The sequence below is a fragment of the Thermobia domestica genome, chromosome 11 (genome assembly GCF_964235325.1).
Source record: "Thermobia domestica chromosome 11, izTheDome1.hap1.1, whole genome shotgun sequence".
NCBI classification, from domain to species: domain Eukaryota; kingdom Metazoa; phylum Arthropoda; class Insecta; order Zygentoma; family Lepismatidae; genus Thermobia; species Thermobia domestica.
Genome location: NC_137464.1, coordinates 17,350,090 through 17,373,282, shown reverse-complemented (window position 1 = coordinate 17,373,282; position 23,193 = coordinate 17,350,090). Strand labels below are relative to the sequence as shown.

At 35.2% G+C, this 23,193-nt stretch overlaps 2 protein-coding genes across 5 annotated transcripts in view; one reads left to right on the top strand and one right to left on the bottom strand.

Annotated features, from left to right (window-relative positions):
- LOC145663924 (uncharacterized) overlaps nucleotides 1-4,503 on the bottom strand; it is a 75,950-nt gene extending 71,447 nt beyond the window's left edge. For all 3 annotated transcript variants that reach the window (XM_081730122.1, XM_081730123.1, XM_081730124.1), the window contains exon 1: nucleotides 4,339-4,503. In XM_081730122.1, coding sequence (XP_081586248.1) covers nucleotides 4,339-4,344 — 6 coding nt within the window. In that variant the 5' untranslated portion in view covers nucleotides 4,345-4,503. The remainder of the gene's footprint in view (nucleotides 1-4,338) is intronic.
- The window catches only part of LOC145663925 (DNA repair protein XRCC4-like), a 33,933-nt gene continuing 13,145 nt past the window's right edge, over nucleotides 2,406-23,193 (top strand). The window contains exons 1-3 of one of the 2 annotated variants that reach the window (XM_081730127.1): nucleotides 2,406-2,489; nucleotides 17,950-18,150; nucleotides 20,991-21,102. In XM_081730127.1, coding sequence (XP_081586253.1) covers nucleotides 2,421-2,489; nucleotides 17,950-18,150; nucleotides 20,991-21,102 — 382 coding nt within the window. In that variant the 5' untranslated portion in view covers nucleotides 2,406-2,420. Of the gene's footprint in view, nucleotides 2,490-5,418; nucleotides 5,783-17,949; nucleotides 18,151-20,990; nucleotides 21,103-23,193 lie in introns of those variants that run through there. The other variant, XM_081730126.1, reaches the window with a different exon arrangement.

Sequence of the window (23,193 nt, the reverse complement as noted above, 5' to 3'; positions counted from 1 at the left end):
AGTACTATCCACTAGAAACAAGAATAACCAGAGATTGAATCAGGGACTTTTGCACCGAGTTTAGTTGATTTTGAGTTTAACGCTTTAAGAGCTGAGACCCTTTCAGCAGTAAGGCTATATGAAATAGAACCTACAGAGTAACGTGGAATCCGAACCACATGAGCTCCCATCGGGAATCGAACCCGGGTCTCCCACGCCAAAGGCGCGTATGCTAATCCCTTAGCCATGAAAGAACTTTTTTGCACCAGATTTGAGCACTCTACCTCATCTCGCTGAACAAGTCATACAAGACAGTGATTCAAGATGAAAGTTCTGAATAGATTCACCATAGAATGTGACCTTTCATAAAGTCTAAACTGCACCTGAAGACCATAATGGAAAATAATATGATTGTGTGACAGGTACATGTAAAAAGGGAAAATTGTATGTCGAAAAAAAAAAAAAAAAAAAAAAAAAAAAAAAAAAAAAAAAAAAAAAAAGACTTTTATTCAGTACAGCACTGAGGTTTCAAAACACCCTCCACGTTTCGTTTCCAAAGTTCATGCAAAGATATTCCTAATTCGTATAATTAAAATATGTCTACCAAATGCATGCATTAATACTCATCCCATACTCAAACTGTCCTCTGGATTCAGCAAATTAAATTCGTATTCCTTTTTCCTCCCGAATAATATTCACGAAGTTCGTATAGATTGAAATATTTTTATTCTGGCATATAAATCCCCTTACTAACTCTACTTTGAACCTTTATGGTCAAGGCTTGAAAAATCCACTAGCCTGCTCGCTAGTGGCGAGTACTTTTATTTACATTTGGCAAGTATAAACACTGTGACTGCAAAATTGTCTGGCTTGTACTTGCAAACAAGAATTTTCAAGCCCTGTTTATGGTCAATGATTGAAGAGAAACTTGTAAAACGAATACAATACCTTCCTTGCCACACAATACAATCTTATTCGGAGTGGATTTTCCATGACCTGAGCACACAAATGAGACGCACGTCTTTTGTATACCAAAACGTCACTGTGAAACAAACCTCATGACTATACATGTACATTTTTATACACACACCTAAAATTAGCACTTAATTCCACCCATTCCTTCATTACTTGGGGAGAAATTCGAAACAAATATTTCTGGATTTTACAAGAAACCAGTTTATCTGTTTTTAACGTTTCTATCAGGCTTTGTTTTCATATTGTCAAACTAAGCACTTACTCTGTGATACTTCTTAATGAAGAGGTAGAGCCTAATTAAAAGTTGATCTCCGGAAAGTATATAAAAGGTAGCCAGAAGGAGTGGAAGTCTGATGAAGACACAACTATTATGTTGAATCTCTTACGTGGTATTCTTTTTTAATCATCACATGGCCTGCTCAGTGTGTTATTGTGTTTTGTTTGCTTATTGAAGTTTAGCGTCTGTATTGAGCATCGAGGCTATGTGAGACGTGGTTCTACCGTTTAAGGTAGAATCCGAAAAATCGTGATACGTTCAAATTTTAATGGACTCTCACCGAGAATGGAACCCAGACCACGTGCACCAAAGACGAATGAGCTAGTTTTATCTAGTCTTGCACCACGAAACTGCAAGATTTTTTTTTTCAATAAGTAAAGTAATAAGCTTGTATATGAATCTTTCTGCAAAAGCTAAGCGTAAGAACTGTCAAAGCAGTACAAGAAAACCCTTCTGTGACGCAAGCATCAATTCCTTTCTTCGAATAAATCTCAGCTTTTAACTGAACAAGCGCAAAGCGTAATTTTGTTATATAATTTCAGAGGATATTTCACATTTGAAGGCTATATCTTAAAGTTGGAACAAAGTTGAAATTATCTAATATGTGCTTTTGCTGTCATTAACTAATTAATTTCTTTAACTTGCTTTTAATACCTCTTTTCAGTTCAACGCTCCATAAAATAGGTTAATACAGTTCAATTTCAGAGGTAAATTATATTTGATTCCATGGAGAACCTCTCCAATTTATTCAGTAACAGCAAACATGGTTTTATACTTCATGTGTTTTCATGGCAAATGAAACCAAACTTCTCTAAAATATACTCTTAACTATACTTAGGTATTTTTAATAACTGTTCTGTTTACATATGGTGCTTTGTTTCTAATACAGAAAATGGTGACACGAAAACAAAATTGAAGGAAAAACTTAAAAGTACTGCGGAGCGAGTAATGAAAAGTATAATTATAACAAGAAATCTACTGTAGCTCACAATTATGATATGTGCATATACCTTGCAGAAACCTCTTAACCATACTTTTAACAAGACTCTACTTAAGAAGTTCTGGTTGGAAATGTTTGTAAAGAGCACGTCTTATGTTACGAAACTATAAAGCATTAAAGGAACACATTATTGTTAACAATCACAACTGAAAATTTTACCAGCAACAATAGAATGATCTCAACAGTAACATGGAACTTAAATTTCGTGGACAACCGCGAGGTATTAGGAAAGATCTAGGAGTAGATTACACCTGTCATGTAAGTAACAAAATCCTTATCATTACCATTCTTTAGTTACTCTTGCTACGAATATATATATATATATATATATCAAATCAAACCCAGCACAGTCGATATTACCTATCATACCCTTTAGAAAGATCAAAACATCAACAATATATTGTAAGCCGACTGAAGGGCATTAAGTTCATTGATCGACAGCTAGCTTTATATCCGGATAGGATAAATTTTGACTCCCTGTGGCAACCGAACTCAACGTAAGCACTATAAAAAGAAGACCATTTCAATGAAAATGTTTGCAGATCGTACTAAGACGACCACATATTTAAAATTCGAAACAAATCCTCCTAATATACTAACGTAGTATAGCAAAAAAGGGTATGAATTTGGAAATCATCCCTATACTTTGCAGGGTTGGCTTCTAAGTCTTTATGGTACCCTGTCAGGGCTAAAATTTAACAAGTTTTAACTACCACTAAGAAATGTGTACTGATCGCAACCAATAGCTCTATTTTCCTTCATGATCACAAAAGCTAATTTCGTCCGTTTCAAAATAAACTACTAGTGCAAAGTGGAAGGTTATATATATCACAGCATTAACAACGAAAGTTCCACCATATGCCCTTGAAAACAGTACATCAACTTAAAAATGAATACTTAGGGCATACATATCATTGAAACAAATCCACTTACGGGTTTACTCGAGCACACGGTTTTATCAAACAGAAAATTTGTAGGTAAATACAATGTGAAACATTTTTGGTGAAAGAATCAGAGTGAATGTAAGTAATTTCTATGAGTGTACAGCATATTGAAGTCAGAATTTGGTAGAACCAATCTGAAAGTTCTAACCTAGCTTGAAAATGTAAGAAATCTGTCAAAATCTGGTAGAACCGTCTGCTAGAGTAATGCCCCACTTACTTTCGTAGCACTTGTAAACAAAATAATAGCTGTAAAACAGCTTTTAAGAAAAATATGGCCATGTGAGTTTGGAAGTAAACTACTCTATACAACAATCTGCAATACTCCATAACACATATCTCCAACGTCTTGTTAATTTTTTTCTCGACAAACTCACGTTAATAAAGTTATGCATTATGGTAGATAGCTGCTCTTGAAATGACATATTCTTAAAGAATACCCTCTTACTCAGCTCACGACTACAAGCTCTTACCTCAAAATTTCTCCAACCATACAATATACAGTACCATCGTAACATGTGCAAGCATTTGATTGAATAATAGAGATTTTAAATTATAATACTAAGAAGAACTATTTTTGCATATAACTAAAAAATGCACCTTCCCGTCTATGAAATACATATTATTGAACTTCGGAACAAGAAAAAGTATTCATTAGGAATGGCAGGTTAAAGATACGCTTACATGTATCATCATTGAAATGTAAATGCATTGATAATATTGATATAAAAGAATTGAACATTTACAAACATGCAACATAAATTAAAATTTAACCATCTCGACACAATCAATCTTCCGAAGCCAACACTTACGTAACAAGTTGTTCTCATCTGGACTGGGAAGTCCCAATAACACCTGAGATACATCTCAATGCGTCTACACTACGCTACGAGAGACAGCTTTTGTAGACTGCATACTAACCTGTTTACATCAGACAAATACACAATATTTACATAACTACAACCCATAAATCCTGTTTCTTATTAGAAGACAAACTTAGGGAAGTCCGTATATCTTAACACACAAACAATAATAGGATACCCTAAAACCCAAGCCAGACGTTAGCTAGTCAAAGAACAATAAATCATACGTACAACAACAAACACAAGCCACTTTAAGTACAAGAAACCTTATTTGAAAGTCATAACAGAAAAAATATACTTTACCAGCATTTTTCCTTTGCTGTACTAAAACATGGCTCACGAGGACTCAGATGAATCCGAGTTATTCGGAATTAAAGCAGGAAATATCAAACACTGATACATTTCAACCTCACACCACTATAGACAGATCCTCCGTCCCATTACCCATGATCTCCGCATCCTTGTAAGTTTGGAGAATACCAACTCAATGATTGGTTGATTGAAAGCTAGATCATGATTGGATAAGGTTGAGTTCAGACGAACAGATGCTTTCTATATTTGTACGGTGCTTCAAATGATAAATGTTAATATAAGTGTGTCACACAAAAGTAATAGCAGCATTATTCCGTACCAGATGTGTCAATAATTTCATAAAGTAATGAAACGCAAAAATCAATTTTAACTGCTATGCCTATCATCAGAAACGAAAAGAAACCTTGTATCCATCCATATAAAACAGTTGAATTTTCCTATAGCAAAGTTACAAAACAATTAGTTAAAAATTTCGTTAAGATAGAATTAATTACATAATTAGGAATAAAAATATACAGTAAACCACGAAAACAAAAGCAATATATTGCTACAAAATTAAGTAAAAATGTACGAATGAAAGGTCAAAAGAAACACTTACAAGTAATTAAATAGTTCAACAAATAATTTTCCTTAAAACATTATTATTTAATTAATATATGATATAGATAGTGTAAGAATAAAAAAATAGAAAGCATGGGAATCGGTGGTTACAAAACTCTGTGCACAATAACGCAACACAAAAGTTCCAATAGACATTATAAATATTATGCCGATTATCACAAAACAAATTGCAAATTTTCAATTGCGTTGACACAAAGCGTTACGGAAAGTGCCCGAGAGAGAGAGAGAAGATCATTCAGGAAGCTTAGTGCTATTATAAGAAATAAAACTTTAGGCACTTTTGAGTCAAGTTGCGCTTGCATTTTTTGCGTTGCGTTTCTGTGAAAATTAATTTTGCAGGGGCTAGTACCGAATGACCGCCTAGGTGTTGGTTATCAACATATGTTAATGTGGTTGCCAACACTGAGCACCACTCACAAATTGCTTGAAAGCGGGTGAATGCTGGTTTATACCGTCACAATCCTCAGTTTATAAACTGTCCAAAGGTGAAAGCCGGGGCAAGAAAGTAACAAGAAGAAGAAGAAGAAGAATGCTGGTTTTGTATTGATTAAGTTGGGTCTTCTTTATATTAGAATTAAATTGAAAATATGTTAAACTTTGAACCGTGTTGCATATCTTATTTTGGTTTAAATGTTATTGTACGAATTACTTCGGTACTCGTGTAGGCGAGTCGTAGAAATAGAAGATGTGTAATATATCTGTTTGCAAGATACGGAGTGAAGATAACATTCCTTATTTTTTGTACGTAGAATGGAATGTAAATGGAAGTTTTCAGTTGAAGCTTCTATGCAATGAAACTGCATGGGAGGGAGAGGTGAGTTGTAAAATTAAGATAAAACATGCTTTGGCTCCTGTTAATTTCATTATATAAATTCCATGCAGATTGAGAGATGCTACAATTTATTGAATCCGAACCCAAACTAAATGGTTATATAAAATACACAGTAAGAATAACAGTATAGGGGAAAAAAAAAAAAAAAACGTACAGATTTACAGGAACAGCGAGTACACTTTCGTCGGGGCATGCCCATACACCTGTTCGCACTACCAGCCGTACAGTAGTTCAAAAATTACATTTACTCCAATAATTAATAAATCTTACGCCTTCTGAGCCTTTTTTCTTGACCTCTGCTACCAACTGCGCACAAATTTTAAAATATACTATTAAAACTATTACTCCTAAGAAAGTACGATCCAGACTGCTATCAGGTGGTCAATACCACCTTTCTCTGCAAGTTCCTGTTCAGGGCAGGGCAAAGCTGGAAGTTCATGGGAATGCATTCATAGGGGGCATGCGCTTGAGCGATGGTGGGTATCAACGTAATGGAATACAAGTTCAAAAAACGCATCAACCTGTGTTACGTAATCACTATAAGCTAATTTTACAGCGTATTGTTTAAAGATGGGGAGGAAGGGCAAAACGCAAAATAACATGATGATTTACAGAAGTGACTTGATAATGGTAACTGGCAATTGACGTTTGAGTAAAATGTGATGTCAATTTTATTTAGCTGTTGAATATCAAAGTTGAACTTTATAGTGACTTATGTGGGAAAAGAAAGTAAACTATTCGTAGCGAAGGCAGAAAACAACGTACCCTGCGGGGCTCTAATCCTCCTTTACTCGCGAAACATTCGGTCGGCAATGCTGTCTGAATTTAATGTTGGTAATCTAATTTAACATGTGAAACCATAAAACAACCGAATCGGAATAGAGAGCTCCTCCGTGGCTAAGCGGTTAGCGTACGCGCCTTTGGCGTGGGAGACCCGGGTTCGATTCCCGGCGGGAGCTCATGTGGTTCGGATTCCACGTTAATCAGTAGGTCCACGTCTCATATAGCCTCGCTGCTGAAAGGGACGCTAAACTAAAATCAACTCAACTCAACGAATCGGAATAGAATATCGCAAAAAAGTAGCCATTTTGCATTACAAGTTCATAGTAATGAACCACATTTTTTTGACGCTGTTTCTATATCCACAGATGGTTTACATGTTCTGCATATATAAATTACTTAAGCATTTCTCTTCCTTTGTGCATTAATATATTTGACCTGTGAGTTTTTTTTTTTTTTAACAGAAAAATCCCTTATTCCTAATCTGCACCTTCTATACTATCGAGTGGATTACAAAACAAATCGATCAAACATGGTTAGCAAAATTTTTAAATACGCTAATAGACTAATGCATTTAAGAAGCGAGTTCTGTCCGAAACATGTATTTCGCAATACTATTTATGCTGGATTATTCGTAATGCTATAAGAATTTTAATTACTTGAACCAGCAACTGATATCCTTATTTCTATGTACGTTAACGGTATACATGGGTCATACGTGACTAACAAAATGAATTAATTTTATTTCTGACAAAACCAATACTAATTTAAACAGTTTTTTCTCTATATATTTATGAAACATGTAAAGAAGTCCATCAGGATTTTTAATTATTTTTTATGAAGTAACTTACACAAATATAAACCCGATGCAATCCCAAACTGTAGTTCGGTATCAATGTATCAGCAAAGATTTAGTTTATAAATAAAAACATGAAATAATAACATCTATAAATTAATGAATCGTGACAGGCAAGTTCAACATGCTAGAAAAGAAAACAGTTTAGTGAAGAATTCATGCTTCAGCATCTTTGCAACAAACCTACGTACTTTAGGAACAAATTATGTTTAAATATACAGTTTGCACATAGGCCTATACCTTTGTATTTCAATACCTCGTGTGACTAATTTGTTCAAAAATCTTTACATTAAGACTTGCAATAAACCATTTGGTGGAAGAACATTGCTGAGTGTTCGTTGTCATTCTTCTAAGAGCACAAGTAATACTTATTCTTCTTCTTAGTTTCCCTTCCGCTATATTCAGTAACAATTGTGAAAATTCCAAGTTTTTCACTTAAAAGTTTTCAAATCTCTTCGAAACCGTGAAATTTTAAATCTACAAAGCATATATATATAACAAATGTAACTTACCCTTTCCGTAACAAGGTTGAAATAAACCACAGTTTTATATATATATATATTTATGTTGATTTTTTACATTTAAATCACTTGTGCTTGATGTGTTTTAAGAAGCGTTATAAAATTTAAATGATGTTCCTTTTCTTAATTGATAATGTACGGGGATTTCAGGACTGACTTCTCTCAGTTCATCTCTTTTGTGAGTATCTCACTGTCACTTTTACCATTTGCAAGTTACAAATTCAAGTTTCAAAGATGTTTAATTTATTGCTTTGTGATGAAGGAATTTGTATTACCTAAATGCACGGTTGGCTGGTTTAAACCAGCTGTTTTTTACCAAAAGACGAAAAATGTTCGTAAAAGTGTAAATTTCGTAAAATGTTGATGAACACACATTTGTGGGTTATCGCGTTTCACTCCCGTATATTATTCGTATTATATTCAGACCTACATTCCCCATTCATTACTGATAGAAGCTTTTGAATGTTTCTTTTGTGATTTTTTAATAGTTTGTTGTTATTGTTATTCAATTCCAATGAAAGAAAAATTCAAAATGTTTCGTTTTAATAATGTTTACTATTGATAAAATACATCGAAATTCCGTCCTTTTTTTTTTTTTGGAGGGGAGGTCATACAAACCCCATGAGGCATATATTGAAATCAGAAGTATCTTTGGTATCTATGTATAAATGGGTCAGAGCCAAAGTGAACTCAAATAATTCGTATCTTTATTCACTTTTCGTACTGATATGCAAATTAAGTCGTTGAATTTCTTTAACTTGAACTAATAAAAGTCATAGTGAATTAACTTGAACTAAATTAGTTCTTCTGTACTCTGCAGTACTTTGAAATTGTCCATATATAATTCTGTATAATAGTTTCACTTGTGCAACTATTTATCTCCTTGTCCTTCTGAAACGACTCTTGACAATTATATTAACAAGTGTGTAAAGATCAGTGGAACGTATTTTTATCAGGAGTCCTTCGTGAGTGAGTCGGACGACATATCGCATTTGTGGGCAATTAGTCCCCGTTTCGAGTTCAAATGGAGGACAATTTTTCTCGGATGTAAGGCGAGAAGCGGTTTGGATTCCGTTTTTTTAAGCTTACGTGACTTCTTCCAGCATAACTCGGTTGTTGCATAATAACTCCAAGGCGAAACAAACTTATTTCTGTGAGTATTTGATATAAATACGTAGAGCAAATTATTTAAACCAAAAAACCGTTTTTTTTTTTCAATAAAAACCATGGTTTTTGCCAACCCTGCCTAAATGTTATGTATTTTTATAGTAAAATGCGTTGTATTTGTTTTTAGATCGCTACATTTCTTAGTTGAATAGAAAAAAATAGGTATATTAATTATATAGGGTCAGTGAGGGTAATTATGAGACAACTTTTCCAGTTACTCAGCTTACATTAGTTTTGAAAACAGTTAACCTAGGCAGCAGTTAAAGGTGCCAGTAGAGTAACAGTTTGCTACTATAACCGCTACCAGGTTATAGATATATTTTTTGTGGACACTCTATATATTTCGTAAAGATAGTGATTATTATTTTCGATTTGTACTTTATTCTGCGACGCATATAAGTTCGTTCTTCGGTGGGAATTGCTTCTTTCCCACACAATTGGACAAAGAAATCTTTCATCATTTTCTCGTATATATATTTAAAACATTGCTTTTGGTGAGAACATTTCAGTTAGTGACGAACCATTTCAGTGTTTCTTCTGACTTATTATATGCACAGTATATATTCTATGGTTATTGGGAACTGAATTAAGTGTTTTCTTGAATCGCTTATGAAACATTGCAATAGATTAGAGCAGACCAGACCAGACCAAAGTGACCAAAGTGAATACCAGAACAGGTATTCAAGTGACCAAAGTGGCACCAACTGCGTTGCTTTGCAGTCCCTTATCTGTACTTTCTCACGCCCGAGTTCTCGCAGTGTCGTGCATCGTAGCCAGTAAACTAAAATTAACATAAATTGTTTTCTATATTCCGTTTGTATGTGCATACAGGTGAGTTAACTGAGTGATTTTTGAAATGAACTGCCAACCCTCTTTAATCGACCATGGCAGCCCGTATCTTGAGCTTTAGCGCTCAGGGAGTTTGACTCCGGTGTCTTACGCAGCCACCACGCACGTTGCGTCGGGAACCAAGTATGATTTTGTGTAAAGGGGCATAAGCTATTAGCCGGTGAAGGACGTTTTCTTACGGCTAGCCCCCAACTAGTGAAGCCCCAGGTCCGCAGACCTTGTGCGTTTAAAATGTTATACACGCGCCCTCCAACATTACCATTCTACTTTTTTTTTTTTTTTTTTTTTAAATTTGCTGAATATTCATCTTTACGCTCCAGGATTGTTTGACGCAGCAACTGGACTCATCGTGGGACGATCCAGACAACTTTTCCCCACTGCTAATCCCCCAAGTGCGTCAGTGGTGTGAGAGAAGCATTTGTCGTGAATCTGAATTATAATCTCATATGTATATATAAAGGGCTATATTGCCTTAAAAGGGCAAAGTGTGATTTCAGTGACGAAAATTATTATACATATTCAGTGTTCAGTGTTGTGTTCACTCCTCTTCGCTATTTTTTTTTTTTATATATATATAATAGTGTTCTAATAAATAAGTATAGTGTTATTTAATCCAGTGTGTTTTCGTTGTTTGCATGAGTGATGTTTGTGTGCGTTATGGTCTGGATGACCATCTGATCGTCCGTGAGGTTTTCGAGATGAGACACCCGAACCTCTCGGCGCCTAATGCTCATCTCATTATTGAGACCGACGAACGATTTGGAAACAGTTTGTAACCTCTTCTTGGAGAGGTCCTTCATCGTCCTGTCCAGGTAAGTTCAAGTATCAGGAAGATACTTATTGGTAGGACCACGAACAGCGACCAGAACTCAGAATGGTTACAAATAAATGGAAGCCCGAACCCAGATTGGTTACACTGCCAAGAAATTTCCTGTCATCTCATAAGTTGATGAGTAAATGTTGTATTTGTGCTGTCTCATAATTTCCCTCCAAAAGGGTAATTAGAGACACCGGGTGGGTAATTATGAGACACACGTTGTCCCCAGCTTTCTGTAAATGATCTTGAGGTATGAAGGAGTCCAATTGTGAGACAAAGAAGTCTTTGTTGTTTTGTGTTTATTACATAAGATGTACAAATATTTGGCTGAGTTACAAGAAAATAACTAAGAAAGAAAGTGGAAGTAGTTACTGGTGTTATTCTAACATTTTTGTGAGTTGGCTATAATAGGTCTATAGGCTAATAGGCTATATTAGGTAGTTTCAGGTTACAAAAGAGGCTTATGAAACAAATTTAGACCAAGTTCTAGGCTGTTTACTAAGAAACAACTTAGGCTATTTCTATTTCTTTTTGTTGATATGCAGCCTAGGCTATTTTCAACAAAATAATGTAGGTCTACAACTTTGAAAGTTACTAAGAAACAAGATTATAGGACTAACTAAATTATAGAATACTACTTTTTTGAAACTTAACACACTAGGATACAGAAACAGATTTCAGCATGCGTCTCATAATTACCCTCCATATAAGGAAAATGAGGTACAACGACGAAAAAAATTGTAACCCTGAAACAAAAGCTCAAGGGACAAATTCGACTTAATCTATAACTGCTGACCTACCAGGCTTCCACCAACACCCATTGGTTTCACAATATTGATATTACTGCACAAGTAGATATAAAAGTTAATGATAGAATTTCAAATTTCTAAACTTTTTTTTTTTTTGAATGAATTTGTTAAAAAAAAATAGTACATCCAAACTTTTGTAAACTGAAACTTAAAAATGAAGACAGAGCATTGTGAAGGGTGTTAGTAAATGCCTGTGATGTTAATTTGTATTTATCCAACAGTGGTTGAAGATCAGTGGGAGTGTCTCATAATTACCCTCATATTTTCTTGGTCTTGTTTCATCATCAACATAGGAAAGACTGTATGGCTAACTGCGTACCAGATAAAATTTAAAAAAAAAAAAAAAAATGTTCTGGAAAACCGGAGAAAGTCGTGGAATTCTTTTCCGTAATTTTCGTCAACCTACACCTGTTTTTAAACTTTTGACAAACCTCTGAACTAAGAAAGTAATCCACAAATCTTCTCATAACTAGAGTATAACGCCTTGCTTTTCCTTTTCATTTCACAAGAAAGATACTTTCTTCTCCAAACGAAAGCAAGATTACAGTCTGTTTGATCCAACTTGTCCTTTCTGACAGTTGCTTTCCTCTGTTTTTTTCCTTCCTGGTGGTCATAACAGTCAGACAAGAAGAACTGTTTCTATGGCAACAGCACGATCAGACAATTATAGTGGCTCATTTGTCTCACTCTGCAATGGTAAACATTCTACCCTTTCCGCACGTTGCCAATTTGAATTTAAACAAATGCACATTGTTTTAGTCGAATGTCAGCTTGAATAGTGGACCTGCTGGTTAGTGATATGAGGGAATTAGGGTTTGTTTTCCGTGTGTCCCTGTTTAGGCTTAGCCATTTATGATGATTAGGGTTCGATTATCGTATGTCCCTGTTCGGGAGTAGCCATATATTAGAGGTATTTGAGTTCGTTCCCTGTGGGTTACCGTTTGTGTAAACAGATTTAATGGTATCGGGTTTGATCCCTGAACGACCTTTGTACTGATTCATGAAAGAAAACAGACTCGTGGACTAAATAATACCAACCCACAAGTAAACATTAACCAACTAAGAACAAAGCTGGTGAAACTCGGGATGCGAACCATGGACTTTTCGTACATACTGTGTTTGTGATTATTCCCTGTTTCCACCTCAGCTGAATCAGCTGATCGTTCCATTCGTGGTTGCCCAGTTCACGGTCAAAGGTTCGGGGAACGTTGGGTGCGATATACATATCCTTACTCCATACATCCTGCGAAAAACAATACCAACCTGTTGCACTGCTAATACTGTAAATATGATCAAACAAATACATGCACAATACTTATCCTCTAACACAAAATATTATTATACAGATGTACACTTTTACGCCACTTGCGTATCAATTAACACACACAAAACATATATTTGATACGTATATTTCAAACTTTTTAATTATGGTGGCACTTCACATTTTACAAGCACTAAAATACTTTTCAAATTGTAATAATGTGGCCCCGTATAGCGCTGACGACAGAATACCGATATCTCCGCGCACGTATTTCGGTAACGAAATTCGAATCATTGAAGACGCAGGCATAAACACTGTTCACTGGTAATGAGGAATTTGAGCGCTGTTTGTTAAAGTATTTTCACTCCTCCTGCATGCTAGTTCCACGGTTTATCCTGTTTACTGGGATAAAGATTTTATGTACTATTAGCTGGGATATTCGGCTCTTCCTCATGCTGGTTTCATCCTAGCTGACACAGGCTACTTCATTACGTCATCTTTTTAGATTTCATAGATAATCATAATTTTGAATCACTTTAACATTAAAAACTTCTTCTTAAACTATTATCTTAGTTACAGAATTAGTAACGAAGAGTTACATTAAGAATTTTCGTTTCAGAAGATTCATTAAATAAAAAAAACTGGAGTGGAGAGTAAAGTACTCTATTTTCTCTCTTGGTTGATGTTCCATTCCTCGCGCCCAGTCATTGCTATTCTCTTCTCGCGCAATGAAGGCGTATGAATACATTATTGGAATGAAAGATAGTTCTCACGCAACATTTACTTTTTAGGTAACTGCGTCACTAATAAGAGATGATTGAGTACTTATTAGATTATTGAAAGCACATTAACCACATTTAAACACGTGATAATATTAATAATTTGTAATTAATATAAAATATGCACATTATTGCATATAGTCCGCTGCTGCCTTTAGCCCTGCAATTCAGCTTTCGTAGAAATTAAGCTGAACCAAATTCTTCTACCATATTCAGCCATACGAAGAAAAAAGTGGGCAAAGAACCACACACACACATAGAAACTTGTGAGCGAGAAAGTTCGCAGCTTCGTGATTCCAAGAATTTTGTCTCGGTACGCACTAATTCTAAGAACTCCTGTTCCGTATACGAGGGTTGATTAAAAGATATATAACGATAACATTATATTGAGAGCATTCTTTTTAGTTCTCTTTCGTGTCATTTAATTTTATAAAACTGAGATTTACTTGCAGTGAATAATTTCGTGTTTCAATACCCGACACAAAAGCTGGCAACACAGCATCGAGCACCACGTGTGCGCAGCAAGTTGTCAGAAAGTGTCAATTGCAAGTAGTATCAATTGCAGTATACGTTCAGATATGTTTTAGAAACATTACATCGGAAGATTCGTACACAATCGCATACTATTCCCACAAAAAGCAAACATTTCTTAGACAGACCAGGGTTCACCCACTTATCTCATTAATTCAGGTTGTCAACATTACAAGGCTGTGTTATTTGTGAACACTACAGATACCTCACCCGACGACTCACGTCCTTGCAGTAAAGTGATCATTTTGAAGAGAGGGTACAGGTAATATTGTCTGACAAAATCCGGTTATAGCCGATCGGAGGGAGAGATCGCCGGCATAAAGTGTGTTCAAATATATAGCTCTTGTAGAACTGTAATTTTGTCCGAGAAAAACCGATCGTGACGAAGGTAGTCATGTAGTGAACTTAAAGAGGTTGTTCAGAGGATTTTCGTTGTATATATACTTCGTTCTTTCAGTGTAGTACTTGTTGAACTGCTGAATATTTTGCATAAATATAAGAAAGTGAAGGTAGTACAGTCCGCAGCAAAAAACCTGCAAAATGAGCATGTAAGTTTATTGTGAAATTACGTTTAACAGCGCAGGGAATCAACATAACGTCTAAGTGGCACGAATCGCACAGGAGAAACCTCGCCATCCTTCCCTCAGGGTGGAAAAAAAATCATGATTTTTTTTTAAAATCATTTTTGTTGATTTTTTTTATTTAAATCTTTTTTTTTTTTTTATTTATTTATTTAAATCAAATCTTTCTCCTCGTATAATACAAGTCGCGAACTGAAGAAAAAGCGTTAGGAATTAGTATTAAACGCTAATTATGTCATTTAAGTGAAAGTATTGGGGTTAAATTTTGAATTATCCCCAATCGTTAACCTATATCAATCCCAAACAATGTTTCTTAACCCTTTTAAATTAGGCTCTTTTTAAAGGTAAATTATAGACTTTCAGTCAAGCAGCTACAGCATCATCCCTATTTATCCTAAAATCATGGTACATACATCACTCTCTTTAGAATAGAACAGCTTTTGAAACGGTAACATTTACATTTCCTTATCATGTCTCTGAAGCGGGAAATTTTGAGAGTAATTGGCATTTTTGTTTACTTAAAAAAAAAAAAAAAAAAAAAAAAAAATGATCCCCTCTGGATTCCCCTGTGTTAACGCACAGATCTCAAAATCAACTGGGAAATACTAAGGAGTGTACTGAATGTGTGTACAAAATTTCAAGCTTCTATCTTGAGTAGTAAGGGTGAGGAAACTATTTGACAATGAGCTAAGAACATTCCCACAATGCCCCAGATGATCCGGATGTAATATAAAAATTTCCTCAGACATCCCTATTTATTCTAGGATCATGATTTGTACATTATTCTCTTCAGAATAAAACAAATTTTCAAACGGTACCCTTCAAATGTCTCCATCATGTATCTGGGGCAGGTAAATCACGAAAAAAGGAATTTTCTGTTAAAAATATCTTTTTTTTTTTTTTTTTTTTTTTTTTTTTTAACTTTTACCTCTGTGGACCCCTCCTCCTGTTTTAAGGCAGAGATCTGAAACAAATATGAAAAATACTGAGGGTTGCACTGAGTAAATGTGCAAAATTTCAACCTTGTAGGTGCAAAGGTAAGCCCACGAAAAATAATATTCCCCAAATACCCCAGATTCCCGTATAAAACAGGATCTCAGGTAACAGTTTCCTGAGACATCCCTATTTATCCTAGGAGTATAGTACGTACATCATTTTCTTCAGAATAGAACATCCTTTCACACGGTACCATTCATATGTATCCATCTGAGGCGGGAAAATCATGAAAAAAGCTACTTTTTTGTTAAAAATACCCTTTTTAAAAAATATTTTTGCCCCTCTGGACCCCACTGTTTCCACGCAGAGATCTGAAAATTATTAAGAGGAGCACTGAACGAGTGTGCAAAATTTCAGTCTTCTGAATGCAAAATGCAACCCGCCAAAAAAATAATAATAATACGCATAACAAAAAATATCTTTTTAAATTTATGACGTCATCATAGACTATGCCTCAACGCAGAAAGGCGTGAAAGCATATGTAACGTGTTCTAAAATGCCTCCAGTCTTGAAGAAAACGAAGTATAAAGCCTTATTGGTACTTTTTAAATCGAATAATTAAGATTCTACCCTATCACCTAAAAATAGGTGATATAATTTAAAAGGTTAAGCATTAAGGAAAAAAGTACAGCAACGTTTATCAAAATGGCACTTTTTTTTTTTTTTTTTTTTTTACAAAAGTTACTGATATTTGGCAGGGACCCATTTAAAAAAAAAAACTCAGAATTAGCTTGCGGCATGAAATACATAAATTTCGCCTAAAGTTATAAAATTAACAAAAAAAAAAAAAAAAAAAAAAAAAAGAAATCGAGAGGGGATATGACCCCTCTAAATATGCTCTATTATCTGGGAACAAACAAACAGACACGCACAAAAAAGAATTTTCATCTTAAATGTCGATGGTGATTTCCCAAACCCAAATTTCAAAATCCAAACCCAATGTTACGAAAAGAAGAAAGCAGGATTGCTCCGTTACCTGTTCAAAACGGGATTTTCTCTAATCATCCTCTTCATGACACTCGTTTTCATACTGTACTGTACATACATTTGAGTCTCATTGTATTATGATTATTAACTTCCATAATTGAAATAACAGAACAGAAACCGGATTTTACTTATTTTCACTTTAAATTAATTTATTTCGGAATTCGATTTAAATCAACGATTTTTATTTAAAAAATCAAGTGATTTAAATCAGACTGATTTAAATCAATCCACCCTGCTTCCCTGCACACTTATTTTGGAGCAAAAGACTTCATCGTATCACAGTAAATTTACATGCTCATGTAGGTTTTTTGCTGCGGACTGTACCAGACTGCCTACCGAAAATTTAGCAGTTTAGTACAATAAACAGTACACTGAATAAACAAGGTGAAGATGTGTTACGACTTAATTTAGCTCAGTGTTATTTACCGAGACAGTAATTCTTATAACGTTGGAAACATTACTCATACTAGCGACTTTCCATTGTTACTGTATGTGCATGTACGTAGTGATTTTTTTTCTTAACCCATCAAGAAATGTAGGAGATGGAGAGGACGAGTGACAAGGTAGCACAGAGTGTCAAAGTGCCAAACTCTTAGGGATGGGTGATCCAATTAAATAATAAAAAAAATATTACATTGTAGCAACTAGATTTTTAATTGCACAGATTTTGATTATCAGGTAACGCAAGAAACGTTTTTTTCAATCATATTTGGTGACGTGGGAGACCCGGGTTCGATTCTCGGCGGAAGCTCCTGTGGTTCGGATTCCACGTTAATCAGTAGGTCCACGTCCCATATAGCTTCGCTGCTGAAAGGGACGTTAAACTCAAAATCAACTCAATCGTATTTGAAATTTCCAATCCTCCGATAAATTTACTTTATCCATCAACTCTTAATTGGATTGACAGCTGATTGCGTGTAATATATTTTAATATAAACTGTAATGGAAATTATGATTTTTTTTTTTGGTTGGCTAGAGTATTTTCTTGCCGTTATCGTAGAAGGGAACAAATATTGTCAGTTAGATAATTAGAAATATGAAACAAATTAAATACTACTAACTTTGTACCAGTAAAAAGCTTAAATCAATAGATAATTAATAAGACTTGTGGTTGGCGCAGCATGAATTTATTGGATTCGTATCATGCATGCAATTGAGGGTAAATGGTATAAAAAAATGATTTTAACAAATTATTATTATTATTATTATCAATAGGTGTCACTATCAGAGCTGAAAGAGCTTACGCGTCCAACAATCCTTGGCTTGGAAGAATATGTCCGTGAAACAAGAAGAGCTCTCTCCACCAATGGGGGAGCCGAACATTTTACTTACGTAGTAGCAAATGAGAAGTTCATCTGGAAGAAAGTGCATGATGGAACTACTAAAGTTCATTTTGGTTCAAGTAAATTACAAAAGGTAAGTGTAATAATTTATGGTATATTCTCATATGTTGTCTTTTTGGTATTGATTGATTGATTGATTTTTGAGTTTAACGTCCCGTTCAGCAGCGAGGCCATATGAGACGTGGACCTACTGATTAACGTGGAATCCGAACCACATGAGCTCCCGCCGGGAATCGAACCCGGGTCTCCCACGCCGAAGGCGCGTACGCTAACCGCTTAGCCACGGAGGAGCTCCTCTTTTTGGTATGTTCAATTAAGATTCTATAAAAAGTATACCATTATAAGATGTTTTAAATAGAACGAATATTGTTATATTCTTGAAAGTGCTATTTAGGTATTGGAGTTATTTAAGATGTTTGGTGGAAAACCACGCAACCAATGAATGGGCCGAGGTCAGGCGTACAACATCGCGAATTCAGTACATGTTCAGAAAACAGACTCAGTCAGCCAGGAGGCAATGTAATATTGAACAGGGTCGTATTACATTCCATCATGGGAACACAATTGCGAGTGATGTTCCTTTATAAGTTCTAGCCGCGAAAAATATCAACACTGACTGCATTTGGACCATTAGTGGTGAGTGAATGCACCACATGTTGGTAGTTTATGAAATTTCGTGACACAACATTGAAAAATGACCCTTCAGAAAAATGTTTCAGACGAGTTAGACATATGCCATACCACTGTCGGTTGTTGGATCCGTGCAATCGGCAAGATGACAAATTTGGACTCATGAGTGCCGCAGAAGTTGATACAAGGATCGCTTTTAGAGGTGCAGTTTTCTGTACGCAACCGGAAAGGTTTCCTGCGTCGGATTGCCACTTCTGACGGCAAAGGGATGATTCCATGCACAAGCTATGGATGTTAGGCGGAAGCTCATTTCTATCTCAATAGCTTCGCTAAAAAAAAATAATTTCCGATATTGTGCCAAGTGAAATCTGCATAGATTGCATGACGTTCCTTTACACAGCAACAAAAAGACGTGTGCATTGTCATCGTCTGGCATTATGGTTTTTGAGATGGTGATGGGAACACTTTAACACGGTAAATAAAGTCTGAACGCTATGTTGATCTGGTGAACACATTTGGTGCGTGAGAACTGTATCTTTCTACACAATGTCTGGTGGTTTCAACAAGACGGAAAATCCTACACTACGCGTATTAACCAGTTCATTGTGCCTCTGCAGCAGTTGTTTGGCCACCAAATGAGTTCCAGGCCTTGACCTCATCCCCAAGTCTAAAGGTCTGTATATATGAGCAGCTCGGACGAACACACTGGTATGTCACATTTTCCATCTTTCGAGAAAACTGGGAAAGAAGATTGACTGATGGAATGGCGGAAGAGTGAGGAAACTGAAGAACCCTGAGAAAACCCCGACACGGTGTTGGTCCACTGCAAAGCCCATTTGATGGGAGCTGGGATCAATCCAGGAATCCCACGTGTGCCTTAGATGAGCGCTCTACTATGAGCCATCGCAAACCCCATTTGTTAAATTAATAAGTTAACTTACTCCTTTTCAAAGTAGTAGTAGTAGTAGTAGTGCTTGACAAGTTCGTTTTTTTGACACGGTGCTTCAGTGGTAGAGCGCTCACCTATGGTACTAGGGAACCCCAGATTCGATCCCAGTTCAAGTGAGTTTGTAGTGGACAATATCGTGTCCGTGATCTTTCACAGGTTTCTGCTATTTTCTCCCACATTCTCATTCCACTATGTTTTTCATGATCATTCAATGCACTAATCTTAGCGTAAAGAACATAGTCATAGGATGTAAATCTAGAAATTTAATTTCATTCAAATGTTTTTTTTTTTTTTTTTTTAATTATTACTTCTTTAATTGTTATTTATACGTTTGAATTTCTAATTGTCAAGGTTTCAATAGCAAACAATCTAAAAATTTCATTTTGTTTATTGCATTATTCCAGTTAACAATTCACACACTCCATAGTAACGGAACTGTTTTTATAGTTTGTTTGTATTTTAGCGCGAAAATATGTGACCCCGTTCTTGGTAGTATTGTAACATACTAATCTGTGTTACAAGCTGAAAGCATTTGAAATGTCGTGTTGGCGTGGAATGCTGCGCATATAATGGACCGAAAGGAAAAAGAATGAAGACGTACTAAAGGAAGGAAACATGACAGATCATGAAGATAATAGGAAAAAGAAGAAATAGCATGTTTGGCCATATTATTCGGCACTCTGATTGGATCACCGTGCTGATAGAGGAAAAGACAGAAGGAAAACCAGGAAGAAGAAGACTAAGGATAGAATATTTAGATGCAATTACTAAGAAGAGACCTTATCAAAGTATAAAATAGCTCTCCCAAGGAAGAGAGAGGTTTTGAAATTTCCATGTTGCCCACCAATCTATGGTTGAGGTAAACAAGAATAATATATATATATATATATATATATATATATATATATATATATATATATATATATATATATATTTTAATGTACCGTTGAGTGGAGAACTTGCATGAAATATTTTAATTGTATATGGTAAATTCGTATTCTTCTGAATAGAAAATTAATTAAAGTACTGTGAAGTGCTACAAAAGAGAAAAAAAATCTCCCTATCAAGTTCTCTTGGCAAATATATGTGCCTTTGGCGCTAGAAACCCGGATTGCATTGTCGGTAGGTGCTTATGTTGTTTGAATCTCACACTAGGCTATAGGTCCCGTCTCATATAGAGTCGTGCCAGAAAGGACATTAACTGATAAAATCAAATATAAAAGGTACAACATTTTAGTATCTGAAAATGTGTTTTGCGAGTAGTATAAAGGTGTTACATTATTTCAGATTGTCATTGAAAAATTTGTGTAATCCTCTACTGTCATATTTTACAGGCATCATTTTCGCTTGTCGCTGAACAAATAACTACTTTCCTATTGAATCAGAATATGGAACTTAAGGAAACTGTACAGAAGCTTCAGGAAGAGAAATCTGTAGCGGAACGAGGTAAGTTGAAGTAAAGTTTTGAATTCAACGTTCTATAGTGATGCTCATTAGGCTAAAAGACACAGCTGACAGAGTAAAATGAATGCTTACGGAAGTTGGATAACAAGATGATATCAATCTTTAAACGTATCGTGAATTTCAGTTGAATTTTTTTTACATTATTTACTGAGGTAAGTTTGTTAAGACTGTAGAGGTGTGTTAGAAAAGTAATGAAACTGATTTTCTTTTAACGATGAATTTTATTATTTTTACAAATCAAGATTATTGTCCTTCAAAATAATTCCTTTGGGGAGCTACGCAGCAATCGAAGCGCTGTTTCCATTCTTCGTAGCAGTGTTGGAAGCTTCAGCTACAATACGTAAGCTCGTGAGTTGTTTTTCTGGATATTATCGAAAGTAGCAAAATGGAGCCCTTTCAAGTGGTTTTTGAGTAAAGGGAACCGAAAATCACAGGAACTTAGATCTGGCAAATAGGGGACTAAAGAACCACCGGAATGCCTTTTCCAGCCAAAAATTCATTGGTGGAGACTGACGTGTTACATATTCAAATGTTAATCATTACTGATTATTCTCACTGTCAATCGACGATTTGACCTCACAAGACTACTTTTTCCACATTTTCACCCTGTATTGAGGTTGAAAGTTTTCCCGCACGAGATTCTTCTTCCATTTGTTCTTGGCCTTCTAATGACTTGTGCCATCTAAACACTTGTGACCTGAATAAGGAATGTTCTCCATAAGCCCTTTATAACTTTTCATAAGTAATCGTAGAGGATTCGCAAAGCTTTACACAGAAGTTCAAGGCACAACGTTACCCAAACTTTTTGCGGTCCATTTTCGAATTGCAGCTTCATTTCAGACGCTTTCGACAATCGTGTAGCAGCTGGAGCAAGTTCAAACTTGTGCTGAGTTAACCACAAGCGTTAGCTTCACTGCCGTGTGAAGGTGGAGGCCGTAGCGTCGTAGGTTCGTCACAGTGTTGGTAGTCTCATTACTTTTCTCTCACACTTGTATATTCGTTGTAGTAACAGTGTTATAATTCCGTGTATAATATGTAGCCTTCCTCATCATGCAGTTTATTTAAAAAAAAAAAAGTTGAGAACCAAGGTCAACTGTCTCTACTTTTATAAGAAGAGAGGAATCAATGGTTACAGCTGAGTTCATATTTCAAATACTTCGAAATTTTCATATATAGTACGTTCACAAAAAATGTGACCGGAGGTAGTGGTAATCTCATAGCAGATAAACATGCCACAACAAGTAGCAAGAGATTATTTCAGTTTAGTCGCCGATAAGAGATTAATGTTGGTTCTCAATGTCTTTCTTGATCTCGACACAAATTCTTGTCCAATGTAATTTCTCATTGGTGATAGGAATAAAAGATGTTTTGACTACGAGAGATTCCATAGAATATTTTTTTGGTTCAAATTCGATTTCTTTTTAAGTAGGGTTGTCAATTCTGCATACACCTAATCGCCAATCTGAATGGGGGGCAGTACTTAGCAGTAAAAAAATTTTTTTGACGTAGCTGGGAACATATTCAGATCCATATAACTTCATATAGCTTTCTATTTTTTTATTTTATTTTTTCTTTATTTTTATTTTTATTATTTTTTTTTTTTTTTGTACAATTAATGTTTATTATTAGTCTTACTAGTTAGATCTTCATCCTTCGTGTGAGTAAAATAGTAACGAAATCCATTTAACTGTTGATCACTATCCATTATTTAAGCAAGATAAGCTTAGGAAGCAATGTTAAGAATTAATTTTAAAATGTTTATCCATCTTGTGCACGGAAATTGGAATGAATTTTTAGATAACTGTAAATTCTTTTGTTTTCATTGGTAGAAATTAATACACACAAATCTACGAGGAGTATGTGGTAATATAATATTGTTAGATGTGACTGAAGAAGCTGTTAGAGAACACTGAAACCTTATGAATCACAAAAACTCGAGATAACAATGATAGACTGTTCGTATTTTAATTATGTGTCTATCAGCTGTTCGTATTTTAATTATGTGTCTATCAGCAAATATTCGTACATTTCCTATTCGTGGCCTTCTGCATTTCTTATCTTCTCGTCAAATAA